A 23059-nucleotide genomic window follows, 5' to 3' on the forward strand; every position below is an offset into this window, starting at 1 on the left:
GGCAGACAGTGACCTCTCTTGTAGTGCAACACAAATTGTCCTTTACTCACTTCACTCCTCCTTTCTGCCAGTAGTATTTTCCCCCCCAACACAGAGCTCAGGTGCATTTTTGTACAATGGGGAGCATCCGATACAAACATAAGGGCTTGCTACATGACCTAAATGGAATCTAGGGAGCTCAATTTACCTTCTCCTGTGTAGTATGGACTGTACTGAGCAGACCGACAATTTCTGGAAAACAGAACAACCATTAGAAACAACAGTTTTCTTTAAGACCAAATTCTTAAGCCACCCAAACAGTGAAGCTGCTGCTTGCCTGTGCATATGGCTCACTGGGATTAGAAAATGGCAAAACCAAGTGGGAAAGTTTCGGTAGTTTCTATTCCAATGCAGTGCCCCCTTTTGGGGTTGGCAGCCGAAGTAGATTTTCCATTGCCAGAATTTGCCTGTCTGTCTGTCTGTCTGTCTGTCTGTCTGTCTGTCTGTCTGTCTGTCTATTTATTTATTTATATGCCTCCTTTCTCCCAAAAAGGGACCCAAGGTGGCTATCCATTACATCAAAGCTGTAAAAAGGTGTTCTCTGGAAAACAAGTCCCAGAACCTACTCGCCACTGTGGCCACTGGCTAGGTGGCTATAAGTTCTGAGAATTGTAGAGCCTTTTTCCAGGCTGCACATACCATATCAGATAATACACAGACTGGATCATATCAATATATCTTTCTGTTCATAAAATCTATTAATTACCTTTCAAATCAAAGGTGATAGGCAATGATTGATGTATATTAAAATCCATGTGGTGACCACCTGTAATTGTCAAAGTGACTCACAACTGGATAAAGCAGTGGTCTCCAAACTGTGCTCTTTAAGAGATTTTGGACTTCAGCTCCCAGAATCCCAGACTACTGAGGCTTCCAGGAGCTGAAGTCCAAAATCTCTTCAAAGGGTACAGTTTGGGGACCACTGGTGTAAAGTATATTGTTTTAAACTAGGAATCCTTTAATTTGGATTCACTACAGACCTCAGTAGACACATATATCAAATTCTGGCTGGCATCCTCTTAACCAGGCCCAATATTCTAAGTTAGACTTAGGACACCATAACTGCTTTGTATTCTCATTTGCAATCATGGCACTATTGCTACAACTACAAATGACAGAGGAACCTACCTTAAAAGTCAGCCAGCCGTTTGAAGTGATGAAAGTCTGTGATGCTGCCAACTGGGGTGCTGCAGGATGACGTAAATAATTCCCTCCCACCAGCAAATGGCACTGTGATAAAGAGGTGCTACAGATCATAGAATCATAAAATCATAGAGTTGGAAGACCGCACGGACCATCCAGTCCAACACCCTGCCTTCCCTTCATCTACCAAGCTGGTAATTTTATCAAAGAAAGAGATCAGATTTGTCTGACATGACTTGTTTCTCTGAAACCCATGTTGACTTTTTGTGATTATGGCATTGCCTTCTAGATGTTCACAGACAGGGATCTCAATAGGGGTCCCTGCTTTTGGGCAGAGCACTGCTCTTTAGAAAGAGGGCACTGGTCATGTCATCTGGCAGCACCTTCCTCAGAAGCAGCACAGACCTCCATTGCTCCAGATGGCTGACTAGCTTTTAAGATGGATTTCAAGGGTTGGACGGAAAGCACAGTTATGGCACTGTGGCAAGATCAGGAGGCAGGGTCTCAGCTTCTGCCTTTAGCTGCCCAGCTAGGAATTCTTCATGTGAATTGAAAACTACCTGCCCATCTTTACCATAATGTGAAATCCACTATGAATATGACTATAACCTATCACCTCAAGTTTCACTCCCCGCAACAAGTTAAGTGAAAGGTGTTTTGTTTGTTTGTTTGCTGAATCAGTTGTACAAGCAGTCTAAAGAGTTAATAAAAATCATCTTGCTGTATATTGACTACATCCCTGAAAGAAAAAAGTCCCATAGAGGCAACTAAATCCCACTGCCATTTTTTTTTCTTTCTCTTAAAATATGAATGAAAGGAGTCTAACAAAATTTGAGCTTGTCACTGTCATTGCTTTTAGTGTATGTGTGGTAAAATTCTTGACTTTTAAAAAGAGCCAATAAACATTACATGTAAACATCACTACTCAAACCCAGGTAGGATTTTTGCCCAAGTGATTTCCTTTTTAAAGGCCACCCAATTTTTTAATTTGACACCAGCAAAGACTACAGGAATCCTTAGGATTGTGTGATATTTAACACATACAACAAAGGATTGTTTTATGAACCCCATGTTGTGATTAAATTGATAAAATGTTCTTTCATTAGTAGTTTAAACAATCAGTTTGGCAATTATAATTGGCAAATACTGGAGTGCTTACACATGGTACAAGTTCAGGTAAGCCTGAATTAGGTGGTCTGCTGATGGGATTCTCAGAAATATCTGGGCTCATTGAAATGTAGACTCTCAAACTGCTTCTTGCTCATTTTCCTCTTCCTGTTTGTTCACATAGCAAGGTAGCAAGGAATGCACTGAAGGAGATGTGACAACGAGCTGATTCAGAGGATCATCTTCCCTTGGAGGGCTGCTTCTTGCTGCAGGGGCATGCAAGCGGTGGGCATCTAGCATTTCCAGCAAAAGATCATACAGAGGGACCACATTCTTGCACTTCATGCTATAAAGGTGCTCCATTCCCTTATTGCTGTAAGAAGACATTAAAACAAAAGAACACATTATTACACGGATTAATAATTACAAAAGGACTTTTAGATATGTATCTTCTACTATTCAGATTGAGGTAAGTCACATCAAGGTGAAGATTCTGGGATATCACAGTGCCACTAGTAAATTGTCTGTTTTTGTTTTTGTTATAGAATCATACAATCGTAGAATCGTAGAGTTGGAAGAGACTGCAAGGGCCATCCAGTCCAACCCCCTGCTATGCAGGAAATCTAAATCAAAGCATCCTGGACAGATGGCCATCCAGCCTCTGCTTAAAGACCTCTAAGGAAGGAGATTCCACTACACTCTGAGGGAGTGTGTTCCACTGTCGAACAGCCCTTCCACTGTCAGGAGGTTCCTCTTAATGTTGAGGTGGAATCTCTTTTCCTGGAGCTTGCATCCATTGTTCCAGGTCTTAGTCTCTGGAGCAGCAGAAAATAAGCTTGCTCCTTCTTCACTATGACATTCCCTCAAATATTTAAACAGGGCTATCATATCATCTCTTAACCTTCTTTTCTCCAGGTTAAACATCCCCAGCTCCCTAAATCTCTCCTCACAGGGCATGGTTTCCAGGCCCTTCACAATTTTAGTTGCCCTCCTTTGGACACACTCCAGTTTCTCAATGTCCTTTTTGAATCATGGTGCCCAGAACTGTACACAGTATTCCAGTTGGGGCCTGACCAAAGCAGAATAGAGTGGCACTATTACTTCCCTTGATCTAGACACTATACCTCTAATTATGCACCCTGAAAATGCATTGGCCTTTTTAGCTGCCGCATCACACAGTTGATTCATGTTCAACTTGTGGTCTACTTGGACTCCTAGATCCCTTTCACATGTATCTCATTAAGCCAGGTGTCCCCCATCCTATATCTGTGCATTTCATTTTTCTGCCTGAAGTGCAGTACCTTACATTTATCTGTGTTGAATATCATTTTGTTAGCTTTGGCCCAGCTTTCCAGTTTATTCAGGTAATTTTGAATTTTGATTCTATCCTCTGGGGTGTTAACTACTCCTCCTAATTTGGTGTCATCTACAAAGTTGATAAGTATGCCTCCAATTCTGTCATCCAAATCATTGATAAAGATGTTGAATAGCACTGGGCCCAGGAGAGTTATCATACTATATTATTATAGTTTTGCCATACATCATTATTCAGCTTTGGGAGGTGGGGGGATGAATCCCATTGTTAGTCCCGTCTAGAGTAAACCCATTGAATCAAAGGCATTTTCTTATGTGTTGATTCATTAGTCAACAAATGATTTCAACAGATCTACTTTAGCTGAGGTTAACCAGGTCTTTGCCTCAAGGATCAACACACCTTGGGCCATTTCTTCATAAACACCGTACAATATCTTATAATTTGATGATAGGTTTCTGCCCCAGAAATATTGAAAACCAGTATAGTGTGGTGCACCTAGTACAACACTCTGGGGGACCAGGGGTCAAATCCCCACCCAGCTATGGAAATCCACTGGGCACATCACAATCTCTCAGCCTCATAAGAAAACAATGGCAAATCCCCTCTGCACAAATCTTGCCAAGAAAATGCAGTGATAGGTTCACCTTAGAGCCTCCGTATGTCAGAAATGACTTGATGGCACAATAACAACAGCAACCCAGAAATATTATGATCCCTCCTGATCTATTGGGTAGGTTCTGTACTTTCCTCCCCCACTCGCACCCCTTGTTATACTATTGTAGCAGGCAATGCTGAGGGTTGTACTACATTAATGCTATTGCTAAGATAGAATCATACACCATAGCTGTAAAAACTCAGTATAATTAGAGAAGGTCCCAGATTCATGATAGATTGTCCCACCCACAACACTTCCATCTTGCTTGGATAAAACTACAGTCTGTTTGCTCTCATCCATGCCAAAACATTTTTGATATAGTAGCAAGTAAGATGCATGTGATGTTTTCAATTTCTGTAAATATGTTATAAAATACATGTTAGCAGAAATAAGGCAATGTATTGCCATGTATCTACGTAGGAGATAGATGTTAAGTGGCTTGTTGGGAGGGAATGACAGCATGGAATGCTGAAAATTGTTGGTCATTTCAATGTGATTTGAATGGTGAGAGAGTCAGTTAAGAAAGTTAAGTCAGAGATAAGCTGTTCTTCAAAGTGAGTTATTGAGTATCGGCAGAAAAAGAGGTAGAAGACAGCATAGTTAGCAGTCATGCTTCAGTCATGCTTTTTGTCATCTTAATTTTAGTCAGAATGTGGGACTAATAAAGTTTAATACAGTCATTAAATAAATAAATAACAGCTAAGCCCCTGAACCTTGTAACCACATACTTCAGCACACTACATAATCTTGACTTGTACGGTTATCTTCTGTTTAATAAATGTTTTGTAATATACACGCATGCCTTTTGAAATTCTACTGCAGTAGTTTAAGTGTTGGACTATAATTCTAGAGACCAGGTTTTGATTCCCTACTCACCCAAGGAAACCCTCTTGGTGACTTTGGTTGAGTCACACACTCTCAGTCCTAGAAAACCTCATTATAGGTTTGCTTTAGGGTTACCATAAGTCAGAAATGACTTGAAGGTATACAACAACACTAAAGTACTAGAGTGATCATAAAGCAGATACAGGGCGTCTGTGGTGGCAGCAAATGTTTAATTGTAGTTGGTATCTATGGTGCCTGGTGATGTGTTGGGATAACAGCATACAGAAAGAGTCACAAAGGAAGAAGTCACAGAGTGTGGCAACAGCCTGGATAACTGACAGAGACCCTCACAGTCTAGTGAGTGGAGTCAATGCCCTAAAGCCTATATCCTGAAATAAGTGAATCCTGAACAACTGAATAGAAGGCAAAAGGGACATACAAAGCAGACACAAGTGCAGTTAAAATTAGTGCAAAATAAAATAAATGTAGCTTTAAAAACAAAAATTAAACAGATTTTCTTCCATTGTACATTGCTAGATAAATGCTAATGTATCTCAGAATGTCTCAGACATTCACAAACACTGTCCAGGATTATCAGCATTCATGAGAATTCCTACATTTCTTTATCTGACCTATAAAGCCCTAAGTAGCTTGGGCCCAGGGTACTTGGAGGACCGCCTCTCCCCATATAATCCGCCCCGCTCACTCAGGTCAGCAAGGAAGAATCTGCTAGAGGTCCCAACTGCACATTATGCAAGGACCTCGCAACGGGCCTTTTCCATCTCAGCCCCAAGATTATGGAATAATCTTCCAGATGAGCTCCACTCCACCACATCTTTAGATATTTTTAAGAAGAACCTTAAGACCTTCTTTTCTCAAGCCTTCCCCCCATGAGATGTTACTTCATGTTTCACCCCCTCGGTTTGACGACCTTGTGATGTTTATGGATTTCCCCACTCAGTTGAACCTGTTGCTTTTATTGTTATTGTGACTGTTTTTAGATACTGTTTTAATTGTTTTTATCTTGATGGTTTTTTTACTTAAACTTATACGCTGCTTTGATCAAAAATTGGAAAAGTGGGATATAAATAAACTATTTATTATTATTATTATTATTATTATTATTATTATATTTATTTTTTCCAAGTATTTGTTTATTTTCTCTGATCCCACTACTGTCTCCAAGGTGATTCACAGTAGATGATGGTGAACACTCACTCTAGCTCAATGCACTGAGAAGTCATCTCAGTATAGCCTTTCATGTTATCTTGTGCAACCTCAAAAGGACAATTCTGTATTGTGTTAACTTACCTCATGTGCCTGATGTGGGAAAGGATGAGAAGAAGCTGAGCCAGTCGTCTATGCTGCTGCTGTAGAGAGAGGCCTGATTTGGCCATCAAATGCATCAAAGTATCTGTGATTTTATCTAGGACACGGTGGATATGATCCTTTTCCTCTAGTGATTTTAAGGTACTGGAAAGATATGTATAGATACCTGTGGGAGAAGAGAACAAATCTGTATTGAGTCATCAGGACTCCAACAGGTGAACTCTATTTAGAGGGGCGTATCCACTCCACAGAGCTGAGTTGCAAAGATGTAAGATTTACTTGGGGCTACTTCCTATTGAAGTCAGTGAGCGTTTCTTTTGAATAGGTGTGTACATGATTACACTGTTAAACTGACTTGACAGTCATTCTCTTTCTTGTATCTGAGATGTAACTTTTTTTTCCAGATGCCTTTTCAGGCAAGGAAGAGAGAGTGAATAAAATTATCCCAAGGAAAATGCAACTAACTCAGATGGAAAACTGTAATCCTCTTAAGAAAAGTATGTGTATGTGCCTTCAAGTAGCCTGTTAATAGCAACCCCACTCCATGAAATTAATAGAGTTTCCTTGTGCAAGGAATATTCAGAAGTGGTTTTGTCCATTCATTCCTCTAAAATATATCTTACAACAGCTGGTATTCCTTTGTGGTTTCCCATCCAAGTTCTGACAATTATGTTTATTGCAAGCCATTTCCAGTCTGTTCTGGGCACGGGATGGGATCGGCACAGAACGGGTGAGAACAGGTGTTACCAAACAGGAGAACACTGCCAATGCCACTGGAAGTTCCCATGCCATTCCCCATCCATGCTCTGGCAGCCAATTTTGAAGAACAATTTTGAACCGTTCTTCAAAATCAGCTGCCAGAGCATGGATGGGGAACAGCCTGGGGACTCCCGGTGGCATCAGCGGCATTCTCCTGTATGGTAACACTCATTCTCTCACATTCTGTGCTGATCCCATCCCATGCCCAGAATGATCTGGAAGTGGCATGTGATAAACTTAAATGGCTGACACTGCTTAGCCCCCAATATCAAACAAGATCTGGTGTCTTGGGGCTATTTAGGCCCAATAAGGAAAGAGTACCTATAAAAAATAATGCAACTTCAGCATCACCCCAAATCCAGTTCTGAAAATTCTCAGAGAGAATCCACCACACATGTATACAAAAACTAATACAGATTTGCAATGCAGATCAAGCGTGAGCAACCTGTATCCTCCAAGATGTTGTTGGACTGTAACTCCATTCATTTGCACCATTGATAATCCTGGCTAGGACAGATGAAAATTACAACCCAACAACATCTGGATGACCACAAGCGTATTATTATTGGTATAGATAGAACTTATGAATTTGAATGTGAATCAGTCATGAAACTACGTAGTCGAAATTTTAACAAAAAGAAATAAGTACTTTAGGACTGATTCAGTTGTTCAGTGGATGATATGGCACAAATGTACAGAATGATGGTTTCTTTAAATAACCTCTGCATGAATATTGTTCTGCTTCAAAACCTATTATCTTGGATAGAAGACTTAAGCTAGTTTTTTGTCTTTGTTTTTCCACAGAGGTAGTAATTTTGGAAACAAGCCATTCATCCTGAGCAAAGCAAAGCAAAACAAAAAGAAACAAAAGAAATAAGAAACTAATGTAAGCTCTGATTGCTAGATACAAGACAGTCACATTGCCACAAGCTCCTCATCCCTTTATCAGATCATCAGCATTCTGACAGTTTGGTTCAGCCGTTGCAGCTGGGGTGCTTGCAGAGCAAGTCACACTAATGCCAAAGAATTCCCATAAAAGCCAGTTAGGGTATTTCACAATATTATGAGCTATAGTGTTTGTTTTTAGCCAAATTCACAAAGCAGTTATACCTAAACAGGGTTTAAACCAGCCTTTTTCTTCCATGGACAGTAATTAAATTGTACCTGAAATTGGAATTTTCCATTTAGCGTTGTTAGTTTTTAGCCTCTAATGCTCCAATCCGGGAGGGGGGGGAGGTTATGCTTAAATCACATAATGTCACATTAACTGCAATTAATTTCAGGCCACAATCCTAAACTTGATCACAAGTGCAAAATATTGGGGAAGAAAGTTCACAGTTTTCAGCCTTCCTCCTCAATAAGTATGCTTAAAATTGCATTGTGAAAACATAATGATTTCAAAGACATTCAAAGTGAGAAAATATGACTAACCACCTTTGGCTATGAACCCGTCGGGTTTCTTGACTTGAATTCACAACATTCAAAAAAGGGGCATTGCTGCTTGACTTTATAGTTGTTGTTCACAAAGCACAGCTTAGTTTTATAATGAAAGAGTTACTTTCATCCCCCCCCCCCGCCACCTTAGCAACCCCAGTGACCAAGATATGTTACTGAAGTGATGAAATGCTAGTGCTGCCTTTACAGCAAGAGACAAATTTATTTTCCAAATATTTGGGTAAAATTTCATGAGTGATGTCAATTTACTTTCCTTTGTCATTTCATAAGCAAACTAAGGGGGGGGGGGGACGGGACAAAAATCAGACATCCATGGCTCATGACCTAAGAAGGTGATCACAATTCACCATCTTATCAGCTTGATTTCCCTGCCTTCAGCCTGCAGATTTATAGTGGCAACAAAAAGAGCACACTGAGATAGGTACTGGTATGAGTCAATATACATGGCTAGGACTGGGATGCACACAAGTACATCACTCAAGTAGTGCAGATAGTGTTTAAATAACAGAATCCTCAAATGTCTGTATATCTATGAACACTGGTGTAGTGCATGCACCAGTGAAGTCTGCCAGTTCTATCCATCTTCCTACCAATGTATGTCAATCAATCAATCAATCAATCAATATGTTTATTGAATAGCCTGGGGGCCGTTTCAAAATACCTCAAAACGTAGTAATACAACAATCGCGCACACACACACATATATAATGTTAATATAGTGCACTAAGTACAATATACCGCAATACCATATAGATACGTATGAATAACCTAAACATGCACAGCTTATAAACAGACTATAAAAATCTAAATAAAAATATACAATATGTACTGGAATATATACAAATAAACAGGTAAGAATAAAAATGTTAAATCATATCAATGTATGTATTGAACGCAAAAGAGCTGCAGCAGTTTACCTTTGCCTGAATTTACAAGGAAGGGTAAGATTTTATCCTCTCCCCTCCCCTCCCTCTTGTTGAGTTATCTGAATGCAAATTACTTTTGGAGTTTGAACTCAATTTGCAGCAATAGAAGTAAGCAGAGGACAAAGGGGGAAAGTGGAGGGGGAGGAAGAAACTGAGATATAGTAAAAAGAGCCAGAACAGTAGGGAAACAGAGAATTAATTGGGCAAATTGGAAGGTATGGAACAGTTCCATGTGGTACCATGCAGCTCTTTAAGTACCCCAACTTTTGTGCCACCTTGCCTGCTAATATTTGCAGTTATGCTGATGGTAACATTCTAAATTGAAAAATACTTTCTCTATTTAACTCCCTGTCTCATGGTTCATAAGCTTGTTCCATGCAATGCCGCCTTGTTCTTATCTGTCTAGCAATGTTTTTTCAAAATATAGCAACAGTCTCACAAAGAACATTGCTGTGTGCTAAGCTCAGTGAAAGCAAGATTTTTCATCCTATCTTGTGCATATTAATTGTGTTTCATTTATGAAGATGAGCCTCCTGCATCTTCTGTGCAGAATGCTGATACCACAATTTATAATGTCTGTTGCTTTGACTACAGCAGTTTGCTATTTGAACCAATCCACAGAGACTAGACAAATAAAAAAATAACATGAAATTCAAGAAAAATTAGTAACACGCAACACCATAAAAGACTAGAATCACACTATTAAAAAGGGGAGAATATATGGCTGGAAATTACTGTCCCAATCAAGAAAAGCTTAAGGATCAGTGTGGACAACAGACTGAACATAAGTCAAGAATGTGGTATTGTGGAGCAAGGAACAAATGCCAAGGCTGTAATTACAGAAACATTGGCTTGGAGTCAAAGATAACTAAACAGAAAGAAGTTAATGGCAGGAAATTTTTCCAGCTTCACTCTCAGCCATTGTCTGAGGTCTGAAAAGCTCTTCAGAGGATCAGACATCTGTCAATTTTACATGATTTGCAACTTTCCCAGAAGTCCCCCATGCTCCATCTCACATTGTTCAGCAGCAAGGTTCTTCAATCCATTTAAGGATTTAGGAGGGATGAATATAGGACAAAGGGAGAGGCAAAGTGAATTTTTCCTTCCATGAATATCATCCTGAGATATTGTCTTAGATTACAGTACCAAAAGCTAGTTTCAATATTACTAGAAATGCTCACAGTGGGTGTGCAGAGCATTCTGGAATTTTCTTTTTATGCTTATGACTTCCCCATGGTACATTTGAAAAGGTGGTTAATCTAATAAAAAACTGTTATGAGAAAGCTGCTGTTAGCTAGGAGAAGAAAGTTTCCATTGGCATTTATTGGTGTTTCTCTTTTGGATTGACAACTGGACCATGATAAACCCCTTTCCATACAAGCCCACACTCCACTCCTGCCTCCTTCACCACTGCTGCTCTTTATATAGTTACATAACTAGACATGCTAATTACAGTTAAACAACTAGTGTCACAACAACATGTACTTTGACCCAAGAAAACTAGTCAGCCTCACATGAACTGTATATGAGTCACCTTAGGTTGAGGGGGGAAGCACAGCAGGCAATGCTCTTGTCAACACAACATGGCTAATGCCTCTTATGACTTTTTTTCCAGAGGAGGCTTTGGTCCTTCAGTTGATTTGTCATAAATACTGAATTCTGTGGGGAGGAGGGCAGGTGACTCTGTGGGGGAAGCACCCATTGTCTCTATCTGTATTAGAGGAACTATGCATGAAACAGCTGCAGGTCCTTAGGTGTGAAGGCGTGTTTGAGGTGAAAGAGTTTCATCATCCCACAATACATATGAACTGTTTCTTTGAATTACAAAAGCAGGGTCCCTTTACTGTCTGTATACGTTCAAAACAGAAGCAACTGCAACAATAAATTGTGAGTTAATAAACATATCTCACTTACCAGAATTGAGTAAGATGATGGATTTAAGGCACACAAATTCTTCTCCCCGGACATTCATCATTCGAAAGCGAGAAGAAGCGGCCAACAACATGTCAAATATTTCCACAAAACCCTCAACACACTTCCCATGGTTCCTAAAAGAAATCAATTCAGAGTCTGAATGTGAGTGTTTGAGAAAGAGCAACAAGTCTGTCCAGCTGTTGTTGGATTGCAAAACCCATCAGCCCACAGCCAATAGCAAGAGAATATCAGGAGTCCAGTGTAGGTAATATCCTGGAGATACTATGCCATAGGTACTACAAAGGTACTTATTACAGGAAACCTATTAGATCCCTATCTCTTACAACAAGACAAGTAAAAAATACTGTATTTTATTGCATTGGCTAAGGTACTCAACAAGTCGCAAGAATGGGCAAGGAAGGACGTCAGCCCAAAAGTTCAGTCACTGTAGTGACTGGGATCTTGAAATAACAGAACTGGTGGTTATGATTGCGGGCGGCATAAAACTAAATGAGAGTTAACTCCTGAAGTGACTTCAAAGTGTATATCCTTTTTTAAAAAATGGGCTCAAAATATTGGGCATGCAATCAAGTTAGAAGATTAGGAAAGAATTTGAAATAAGTACCTAAAATCCACTAATAGTTGTACATTAAAAGATAATTCCTATAAACTATACTTTAGATGGTATTTAACACTAGAATGAACTGCCAAAATATCAAAAAATGCAAATGACTCCTGATGGAAATGTGAGAAAAGTAAAGGTACGTTCTATCATATGCAGTAGCATTGCCCTGTAATTTAAAAATTCTGGAAAGAGAATACACAGAAATACAGAATTAACACTAAATATTGGCTTTCCCATGAATCCAGAACTATATTTGCTTAATATGGTGCAAGTGTTAGGTAATCAATCAGAAAAGAAATATTGGAGAATTATATTATACATGGTGACAGCAGCAAGACTAGTTATAGTGAAAAAGTGGAAGCAAAAAGATCACACACACACACCCCAGTAAAGGATTGGCTTTTTAAACTATTTAAGATGTATGAGATGGATATTCTAACCCAGATAACCAAAGGTAAGCCTACTAACCAATGTAAAGAAGATTGGAAGGTAATAAAAAAAATTATGGGAAGGGAATTGGAATGTGAAATGAAGATACAAGGAAATATATGGAAGTGAGAGGGGAATACAACATTAGATAATTAAAAGTAGAAATGTGAGCAGGAAAGGAAAGGTAAAAAAAGGAGAGTAATGGAAAGACTAAGCGATCAGAACAGGTTTAACAAGCAGATGAGTATAGTAAGGAAGAAAACTGAGGAAGGAATGTTAACATAAAATTCTGTGGTCATCTCCTTTTGCTTCCTTCACCTTCTCTCTTCACCTTTCCTTAAGAGAGTTAGAAATTAGAATAAAATTAAGATGAACAAAATAAAGACAGACAAATTAGACAATGTAACAATAGATATATCCATAAAAACATAAGTAGAGAAGAAAGAAAGGGTTATATGGTGGTTTGTATGTTTATTTATTTAGTATCTTTCTTATGTAGTCTAGTAGTCAAATAAAGAACACTAACAAGAGTAAATACTGGACATACAAGAGGGATAATTAAAGAAAAACAACTGAATCCTATACGGAAAGGAACATATGACACTCCTTTTCCGTGCCATGGAGAAGCAGCATTTTGCCGCTTCTCTGTGGCCCAGAAAAACTCTGGATTGGGGATGCAGGGCTTCCAGTGAGGCTGCCCTGGCTGCAATCCGGAGCAAAAAGGGGCGGGTGCAGGCCACCCCAAAGGGGTGGTCTGTACCATGCCAAAGCAAGGAGATTGCAAGGAGAAGAACCCGGTAGGCTGTGCACATACAATGTAGCCAGGAGTGAAAGTGAATGAGGGGAGGCAAGACTTTGCTAATGAGACAGAATATCATGAATGTGAGAGGAGAACAAAAGGCAGAGGGGATTGTACAATGTCAAAACACACATCCCCAAAGAAATAAATGCATGTGGAACAAAACAAAAGTCTTTAAAAATGCCATGTAAAGGAGGCTGCAATTGACAGGAGCATGTGCTTCTAAGAGCTAGCACAATGTAGTGGTTTGAGATACTGGGAAACCAGGGTTCAATTCTCATTCAACCATGGGACCCCACTGGAGACCTTGGTCAAGTCACACTCTCTTAACAAGGCAGCAATGGCTATCATAATTTGATTAAATCTTGCCAAGAACTCTAAGATAGGGTTACCAAAAGTCAGAATTAATCTCAAGGCACACAACAACAACAACAACAACAACAACAACAACAACAACAACAACAAATTATGGTGGACCGTGGAAATGGCAACAGAAACGACTAAGGATTGTTTGTGCCATGTAAATTGCAAAACCAAATTCAAGAACACCAGGTACAGGCACCACAGCTTCTGGCCTGTTTGAATTGTCCCACAGAGAGAGGGAAAGTGTGCTGAAGGGGGTGGAGAGATTTGTACACACCATGCATCATTTTATAAACCAGTACTGCAATCCTTTTTACTTTTTTTCTACATTAAAAAATCCTAAACTCTGTAACTTTGGCTCACAGGAACAAATGCAGAGTAAATTACACAACTTCAGCTTCAAAATGAGCTACTTTTTAAAATGAAAGATTTTTTTAAAGCCTTTGACAAAGAAACAAAGAATACAAAGGATATATAATTCCCAGACTTCAGGATGTTCAAGCTAAAGTGAAAAGCCTCCCCCCTCCTCACTTTCCTTCTTTTGATCGGTCATCACCACCATTGTGAAAATGTCCTTAGCACAAGACATTGTCAGATAGAGGAGCTTGGAACTTTAGGACTTGACCTTTGTACATAGGCAGTGTATCCTTGCCTCATCACAGAGTTACCACATCCACCATGCCCACATTCCCCAGGTCTGAAGCACAGATTTTTGAAAAGCCTGCTATGGTTGTTTACCAATAAAGTGCTGAATTCTAGCCTGCATGGAGAGCAATTTGGCTCCATGTGAATTGTCACAAAAGTCAGTGAAACTGCTGCATAATCAAAGCCTACATCTATACAAAGAATAAAACTATTTGGCAGAAAGCAACCAGACCTCTAAGAATATGGAAGTCAGAGACTAGACTGCTTCAGAGGAATGTTCTGCATGCCAGCCAAGTCCTTTGCAAAGGAGCAAAGGGCTTGGAACTGTCATCTTGACCAAGCAACTGGAATAAAGTCATAAGATTATTAAATGGCCAGCTTTTTTTTCTAAAAAGTCATGCCTTCCCCTTATTCTGATAGACTCCAGACTGTTTAATAACTTCAGCTACCAGGTAAAATGGAGGACAGGGGGGGGGGGGGGGGACGGCGGCAAAGGACTTTAGACACGACAACATCATTTAGTGTTCTTGCTTTTGATTGCTCTGAAGGTATTAATTTTTGGAAGTCTTCAAAGACACACATGTATGAGCTCATTTGGACTTCGTTCAGCAAAAGGAATGCTTCCAAGATCTCTTCTGTGATATGGCAATTCCTATCTCCGTTTTCAGAGGTTGACATTTTACTCAATCTGATCCCCTGGTACTTTTTTGCTATATGAAATACAAAATCCTATACTCCCTAAAATAGCAGTATTTTAAGTTTCTAGTTGGAAAGTCTTTAAAAATGCTGTTTCCATTAAGAGCAATTATTTATGACTTCTGCTTAGCCTTCTAAATGAATGTCCAAATATGCAGTCAGCACTTCAGGAGAGAACATTTCTCAAATGTAAATTTGTAAAGTAAATCATCCTTTTGGAAGGTAGTTAGTTTCCTCTACTGAGGCAGTGGTAAAAGGGCTCTATTTGAGTCTTATGGTTCTAGCTTGTTCTTGAAATGGTGATGGAATTCTTGCAAAATATAATTTGAAAGGCAGAAATCACATTTAATTGGTATAGGCCTGTCAACTAAAGTTGTGTGAATGTGCAAAATTAGATGTGCCAATATAATATGCACCCCAACCAGAGTTTACACCCCTGCCCATCAGATCCAATTTTTGTAACATTTTGTAATACGTTTTTTCAAATGCTCCTGTGTCTACTTAATACATGCATTGGAACATCTCAATTATTATCTTTCATATACAGTTCACTTTAGTAACCCAGGAAATATAAGCATTTCTTCTGCATCTTGAAACAGTCCTACCAATGCTATAAATGAGAATAAAGACTGAGATTATCATCTTAAATACACTTAGTAAAATGCTAGTCCCATTAAAATAATACATGGGATAAAAATAATGCATGAGGTTATAAAATAATAGATGAGGTTATCATCTTACATACATTTAGTAAAATGTAAGTGCCATTAAAATAATAGGACTTATTTCTGAACAGGCCTAAGAGTGAGCTGGCCTTTGAGTGGTGATACAAACTCAGGTGCTGTTCTTAGTTTCCACATGAAATTGAAGCATTGCCTTCTGTTCCTCCCATCAGGACTGTGTTTTCCTTTTAAATGCAGCAATAAAACATATTTTTGACCCACAATTTGGTAGAGTCAGAAATCACCTGAAGTGGGAGGCTCCGAGAGTCTGGGGGCAAGAATGGCAGCACTTCCTTCAGAACCTCCTGGCCCCAGCAGTAGCCTGTCTGGTAATCCTGAAATAGCATGCATCCCTGAGGTGTAGTGCAATGGTTCCCAAACTGTGGAGCAGGACCCAGAAGTCAGCCTGCAAGTGCTGCAAATGTGAAAAAGAAGGGCAAACCTCTGTGTGTGTGTGCGCGCGCGTGCATGTGTGTGTGTGCAGGGTCCTTGCAAAAGCCACACCAATTGTCTTTCCCCAGTTTCCCTTCCTCTAACCAAAGACATAGAAAAAATCAGCTTTCCTTTTTTTTTTTTTTTACAGTATATGCATTTCCTGCTTGCTTCTCCATATGTCTTGTCCTTGGAGTAACATGGGGGTGTCCCTTAGCGATCATAAGACAGTTTCTCAATTAGAGGGGGGAAGCAGAGAGCACAAGAGCTCAAAGTTAAGGTGGAGGGTGCATGTGACCTGTATGTGAGAGAGAGCCACTATCAATAGGGTGCTATCTTTGAGGCAAACAAAAATATGTACAAAACACAAAAAATATTTTTATAATACTTGTAAAATATAGCATATATTTTAATCTATATCAGAAGGGGATGTGGCATCCACATGTAGCTGGAAAAGGGGTCACAGGGAAAGACCTTGAGAACCATTGGTGTAGTGAAAGGCCCTATCTCTTGCCAGTACTGGGCCAATAAACTCCAGTTCAGTTTCTATGTGGAATAGATGGGTGAGCAGGAAGAGGCCATTTTGCTGCAGGTAGAAAATATCTTGGACCAGCTTTGAGGTGAGAAGGCAATCAGGTGGATGATCAAAGGAGGGAAGTAGCAACCAACACAGTATCCTAAGCTTTTGGTGGAATGAATATGGGAAAACAGAAGTTTTTGCCCTTGTTTCGATACTATTCTGTATTTTTGTTTCCTCGGCAATTGAAATCAGTAGCTCACCACCAGTTAGGAGGTTCAGATAAAAGACTGTACCCATACTGCTTTCATTATCCTAATAAGCAGTTAGCAAATGAAACAGCAAATTTTCTCTGGGCTTTGTCAAAGGTTTCCTTTGTTCCTTTCATTGGGAAATTGAACTGCCAGACGGGTGATATCTTGAAGCATTTTTCAACAGTTTAGAAAAAACATAAATCAATATCCTGTAGTCTGATTTTCATCCTATTCTATTAGATAATTTGAATAGCAGAAAAACAATTTAAATAAGAATGGGCAATCGATCAGATATTTTCAAGATTACTTGATTATACCTCTCGAACAAAATGAAAGTTTTTTAATCTGCAAAAATTCTTCTAATTGTACCAAAAAGCCATTGTGGATTCCAAGAAGGAAGTCATATTCATATATGTCCTTCTCACATAGTTGCTCAGGTGTGTGTATTTAAACTGAGAAAAACCATATTACCATTCAGAATTATTTTTTCTTCTCAAACATTTCCCATAACAATCAGAAAGATTTGGTACAATGGTAAAAAAAACATTGGCTGGAATCTTATTAGGGGATTATGAATATATAACCTACAGTTACACCTTCATAACTGCCAAGTGTTCATGATCCTCATTTAGCCTGTAATTTAAGAGCTATATAGGGACAGTGAAAGTCCCCCAACCCTACTTATTGGTAAGCAGGGATCGACAGGAGTCTGTTCCCCTTTTGATCAAGAAGTGGCTGTCTGACATTTGCACAAGTGATCTCTAGGGTAAAAGCATTCCCTTTTCTGCCTGTCATGCCACTTCTCAATCAACAAGGGAATGGTTATGGTACTCAGTAATATGTAATGGTCATACAGGATTTCACCAATTTATACCTTCTATTTTCCAAGGAGAAAAAGAAAGCTTAGAAGGAATCTGAGGTCAATATGATTAGGGATGAGCCAGGATTTATGGATATTATGAAGCAAACTCATTCAGAACTGTGGTATCATGGCTGCTGGAAACCACACAAAAGCAAGAGTTAGTACAGGGGAAATGGTGAAACATTTACAGTTAATGGAGGGGGGGAAGCAAATCATGTGGGGAAATAAAATTAAAAAATTGGGAAATATAAATAACCATATTTGTATACTACATTGAATATTTGGAAGAAATGGAGAAATAAATTAATATCAGAAATATCCCTTTTGCTTCCATTACTGATAGACTCACTTTTTACCTATAAAAAGCCCTTTCACTGCAGTAAAATTAAACGAAAGCCTTATCTTTTTGCAGATTCCAAGATGAGGGAAAGTATGGCAAGAAATATGATGACATTTGAATAAATTCTACTGGAATATCCTCCACAATCCACCAATACTAATATGGTATTTTATTCATTTGTTCTCTCCCATTCTCTTCCTCTCCCTCCCGCTTTCTCTGTATAATTATTATTATTATTATTATTATTAAACTTTATTTATATAGTGCTGTAGATTTATTTGAATCTATTGTTGCAGCACTATGCAGCATACTATATAGTTGGAGTGCTTCCTGCCTTCAGTTTTTTCTCTCAGCAGCCTCCTCCATGCTAGTTTGCTGTGTAAACCAAACAGATGCAGATATTTCCCAAAAGATAGGCTTATACAGGAGCAATCAAGCAGGGCATTTTGATGGACTGCTTGCCTGAAAGTGATATGTGAGCATGCCGGTTCCCTTCTAACCTCTTTTCAAATCAGCCATGTGCAAATTTTTCACAAAATAAATCCCCTATCACAACATCTTTTGCCACAGGAAAAACTTTTTCTGTTAAGAGATATTATTTTCTGCACAGAAAATACTTTTTTCTCCACAAAACAACTGCATGTGAATTTTGTGCAGATTAAGTCCAGAACTGCAACGATTCTCATCGCTCCAGGGTTATTCTCATCAAGGTTTCTCAACATGAAAATATTTTTTTTCAACCATTTTTAGATATTTTTGAACAATCGCTATATTCCTACTGCTGTTGCTGGTTTTGTCTTCCATTAAAGTAATTGGATTTGGGGCAATGCACACATTTTTAAACTACAATTAATACAAATATAGAGAGGAGATGCACATTACAAGGATTAGCGCACTGGCTTTAATTCCCACACTAATAGCAGGATGTAAACTCACAGGGACAGATTATATCACACACCTCTGTTCCCGGGCAGTATGCATCCCGTACCTGATCAGGGCTAGTCCCAAACCTTTATATCACACAGCTCTGTCCCTGAGCAATACTCATCCCGTACCAAATCGGGGCTTCTGCCAGACCTTTTAAAGATGAGTATTGCCCGGAAATGGAGCTGTGTGATACAATCCATCGCTGTGAGTTTAATCCTGCTCATAGTGTGAGAATGAAAGCCGGTGCGCTAATCTACTACATCTGTCTGTTGTTTTTTTCAATTTGAAGCAAACTTGAACAGCCCCAGACTGAATTATGGCTGGGAGAATGAAGGGAATGAGAAAAGGGAGGGTTTTCTCCCCTAGCCATTATTTCTCCTGTAGAAAACAGATGATTTTCCACATGGCAGTTTGAGAAAAGTAAAATGCTAATTCTAAAAGCAAACCATGTTTTGATTGGATCTAAACTAAATGCAGGGCAGTGGAGTAGGGGGCTTTAACTGATTGTTCCACACTGGGCCAGAGAAGATGGGCACAAAAGAGTGGCCAAAGTCCACTCCAACCAGAAGCGGGTCGTAAACCCACTGTTTGCACAGCCTGCCTCCAAGGTGGGCCATGCACATGGGGTCCGACCAACACCGCCAGGGGTCAGATTATCCGAGGTCCTTTTTGCTTTGGTCCTAAGGATCAGAGTTCAGTTTTGGCACAGTTTCCAGCCACATTGGAGCCATGAATCATTTAATCAGCACACCTCCAAAGCGGCCAGAAGCAGCTTCAACTGGCCCGCCTGTTTCACCCCACTGTGGGGTCCTGAACCTAATCCAGATTAAGAACTACTATTTTCAATTTAGGGCTCTTTCATTTTGGTCTAAAGAAACATGAGAATCTACTTGTTCCATTCTTTCAGGACACTGTAGTAACTTCTTGGATCTGCACTAGGGCAGTTTCAAAGGATTTAAACAGGACATAGTTGGCCCTATGACTTGAAAGGAATTGTTTATCTTTTCTGAATTTTGTCATTTTTTCAAAGTGTTAGGGAATAATCGAACAAATTTGCCATATCATTGATGCGCTGTTACACAATACGATTCTTTAAAGAAAAGAAAAGAGAAGGAAACAAATTGCTACAATGTGTCTCAGAATTAAAAAGAAACACACTTGAGAGAAATAAAATGTGGCACTTGGTGTCAGGACATGGAAGAAACTAATCTGGGACAACAGAAACATCATCTGAGTATTTAAATAAAACAAACAAACAGCTTCATTTATATACCGCTTCATAATGAACCAGCAGTGTCTAAGCGGTTTACAACTGTAAGCTAATTGCCCTCAACAAGCTGGGTACTCATTTTAGCGACCTCAGAAGGATGCAAGTCTGATGCAAGCCTGAGTCAAGCTTGAGCCCTTTCACTGGTATTGAACTCGCAACCTTATGGTTTTGAGTGAGTGGCTGTAGTACAGGCATTTAACCACTGCACCACCAGGACTCCTTTAAAAAACATACAATCCAAGGACTACAGCAACAAACACCACAGTGTCCAAACACACTTGCCCCATATGGAAGAGCCATCAAATTGTTGAAAAGAGAGCTATTGAAACAAAGGCTGACATCCTGCAACAGAAGCTGTGAAGTACAGTTGGCTTTCCTTATTCACGGATGTTTGTATCCATGGATTCAAGCATCCATGGATTGAAAATATTTTTTAAAAATGATAAATTCCAAATAGCAAACCTTGATTTTCCATTTTATATAAGGGACACCATTTTGCTATGCCATTATATTTAATGGGACTTGAGCATCTACAGATTTTGTTATCCACGTACGTGTGTGTGTGTGTGTGCGTGCGTGCGTGCGTGTCCTGAGACCAAATCCCAGCAGATAACAAGGACCCACTGTATAACTTTATGATGATGGAGCTATGCCATGACACAAAAGTCAACCATGCTAGTGATGTCCTACTGTGCAGTGGAGGATCGCATTGTACAATAAGAAACTTTGTGCCTCGGGACACATTGTTCATTGAGACATTATGTGTATTGGGATATGTTGGGCCCTGGGACCATCACACAACCACACTGCTGGCTCCACTTGGGAAATGGCCCCTATGGTATAGCTATATCTCCACTCCCTTCCTGGGTGTTCTGTGAAGTTGACACACATGGGAAATGGACCTGCACATATAATTCCTCCCCTTTTTTTTACTAATTATAGTTACTTACAGATTTCACGTTTAAATATTTCCAAGATGACTAAAATGTAACATCAAAATATATCTTGAAAAACCACGGTAAATAACGTGAACATGTAAGAGGTCATCAAGATAACTCACAGGGCTGTTGATGGTAAATGGATGTGGAGTGGGGTAGGATCTGTGTGAAGACTACATTAGGCATCTGTTACCATCTTTCCCAGAGTCCTTTGGGAGGGAAGAGGATTAGAATGTCTTCTTCTCTATTTCTTGTACTGAGGAACAGAGGGGACTGTGGAGGAAAAGATGTCTCATTTCTCCTGAGCTTCCTGCTCTCAGAGTTCCTGACCAGGAAACAACACTGGACACTAAGGCGGGATACAGACGGGCAGGGGAAGACGTCTTGGAGGTGTATTCTGCTGAATACGGAGCCTCCAGACGGCCCGCCCCGGGGGCGTGGCTCAGGAGATGGGGCTTCCACATGGGGGGCAGTGAAGACGCCTCACCTGGGTCCGTTTTGGACCCGCAGTTTCCAAACCGCCGCCTCGGAGGATGCTGCAAAGAGAGAGGCAGCTTCCTCACGGGCGGCCAAAAACGGGGCTTTTTTTTTTTCCTTTGCCGGCTGGCGGATGCGCAGCTGCAGCGCTAAGCAGCGGCGGCAGAAAGCCTATGGGCACATTTAAAGTGCCCAAGCCCCTTTAAAACTTTCCCCCCCGCTCTGCCCAAGAACAATGGTGGTCTCCTGCCAGCTGGTGATCAGCTGGTGTTGGCATCCTTGTCCGCTTGCACTTTGCCAGTGTCACCAGCATCATAGATGCCTCCTCTCCTTTGGTCCCCGCGCTCTTGCTGAATCTGCAATGCACAGCCACAGCTGTCGCCGCTGCCACCTGTCCCCCTGCCATCCCCCATCACCTCCCTTGTATATATGTAAATATTTACAGTTTTAGCGTTTTTTATTGTTAGGTGAAAATGGCACAGGAATGTGTGTAGAGGTTCACTTTAAAGTCCAAACTTTCCAAGCAGTGCATGCGTACATGTTGCTCTAGGGTTAGGGTTAGGGTTAGGGTTAGGGTTAGGGTTAGGGTTAGGGTTACGAGTCTTAAAATGCGCTGCAGCTGTGCTGCAGCTTCCACACCTGCATGGCAGCTGACGCTGCAATTAAAGCCTGACTGCAAACTGCGCATGTTCCAAGACCCCGATTCATTATGCGACGTAGCAGACACGGAGCTTTTAAATGGGCAACTTAAATTAGCGGCGTAGCAATTCTGGCATACCGGTGCAGCAGCTTACAGATGGAGCTGCGCAGCTGCGCATCAAACAGAAAAGAAGCGGAAAAAAGCAGCACCTTTTTAATGCCGCTTCTTCCTGCTTGGGGCGTGCGGGGGTGTGTGTTCATGGCGGCATTCAGGTAAGGCCCGTCTGAAGGCTCTACCTTCATGACGTCATGAATACACCCCTTTTTGCCCGTCTGTATCCCGCTATTACTCTGGCCAGTTTCCTACATGTAGGGTTGGAAGATTACACGCAGAGCTTGGAAGTAATGAATTAAAGGAACTGGTGTCACCTGTAATTAGGTATGTTTTTATTAACAAGGCCATTAAAATTACATTTTAAAAAAATAAAGAAACAAGTAAGGGCAAGTTTGCTTGACTGGTTTAATGAATGATAGTTTCTAATTATTTTCAAATATTACTTTTAATGGCATTTAAAAAGGTATTTTGACAACATGAGTTAACATTTCCAATATTATAATGAGTCATTGGGTACTTTTTAAGTTTTACTACTTGTTTTT

The 23059-nt window shown here is 40.0% G+C and overlaps 1 protein-coding gene across 1 annotated transcript in view; it reads right to left on the reverse strand.

Annotated features, from left to right (window-relative positions):
- Window positions 1–461: 461 nt before the first annotated feature.
- ESR1 (estrogen receptor 1) overlaps window positions 462–23059 on the reverse strand; it is a 266364-nt gene continuing 243766 nt past the window's right edge. Inside the window, exons 8-10 of the mRNA XM_089530178.1 lie at window positions 11468–11601; window positions 6396–6579; window positions 462–2662 (exon numbers count right to left, since the gene is read on the reverse strand). Of these exons, the coding sequence (XP_089386304.1) occupies window positions 2428–2662; window positions 6396–6579; window positions 11468–11601 (553 nt within the window). The 3' untranslated portion in view covers window positions 462–2427. The remainder of the gene's footprint in view (window positions 2663–6395; window positions 6580–11467; window positions 11602–23059) is intronic.

The sequence above is a fragment of the Sceloporus occidentalis genome, unplaced genomic scaffold (assembly GCF_023333645.1).
Source record: "Sceloporus occidentalis isolate IW3139 unplaced genomic scaffold, rSceOcc1.0.p SCAF_6, whole genome shotgun sequence".
Taxonomy (NCBI): domain Eukaryota; kingdom Metazoa; phylum Chordata; class Lepidosauria; order Squamata; family Phrynosomatidae; genus Sceloporus; species Sceloporus occidentalis.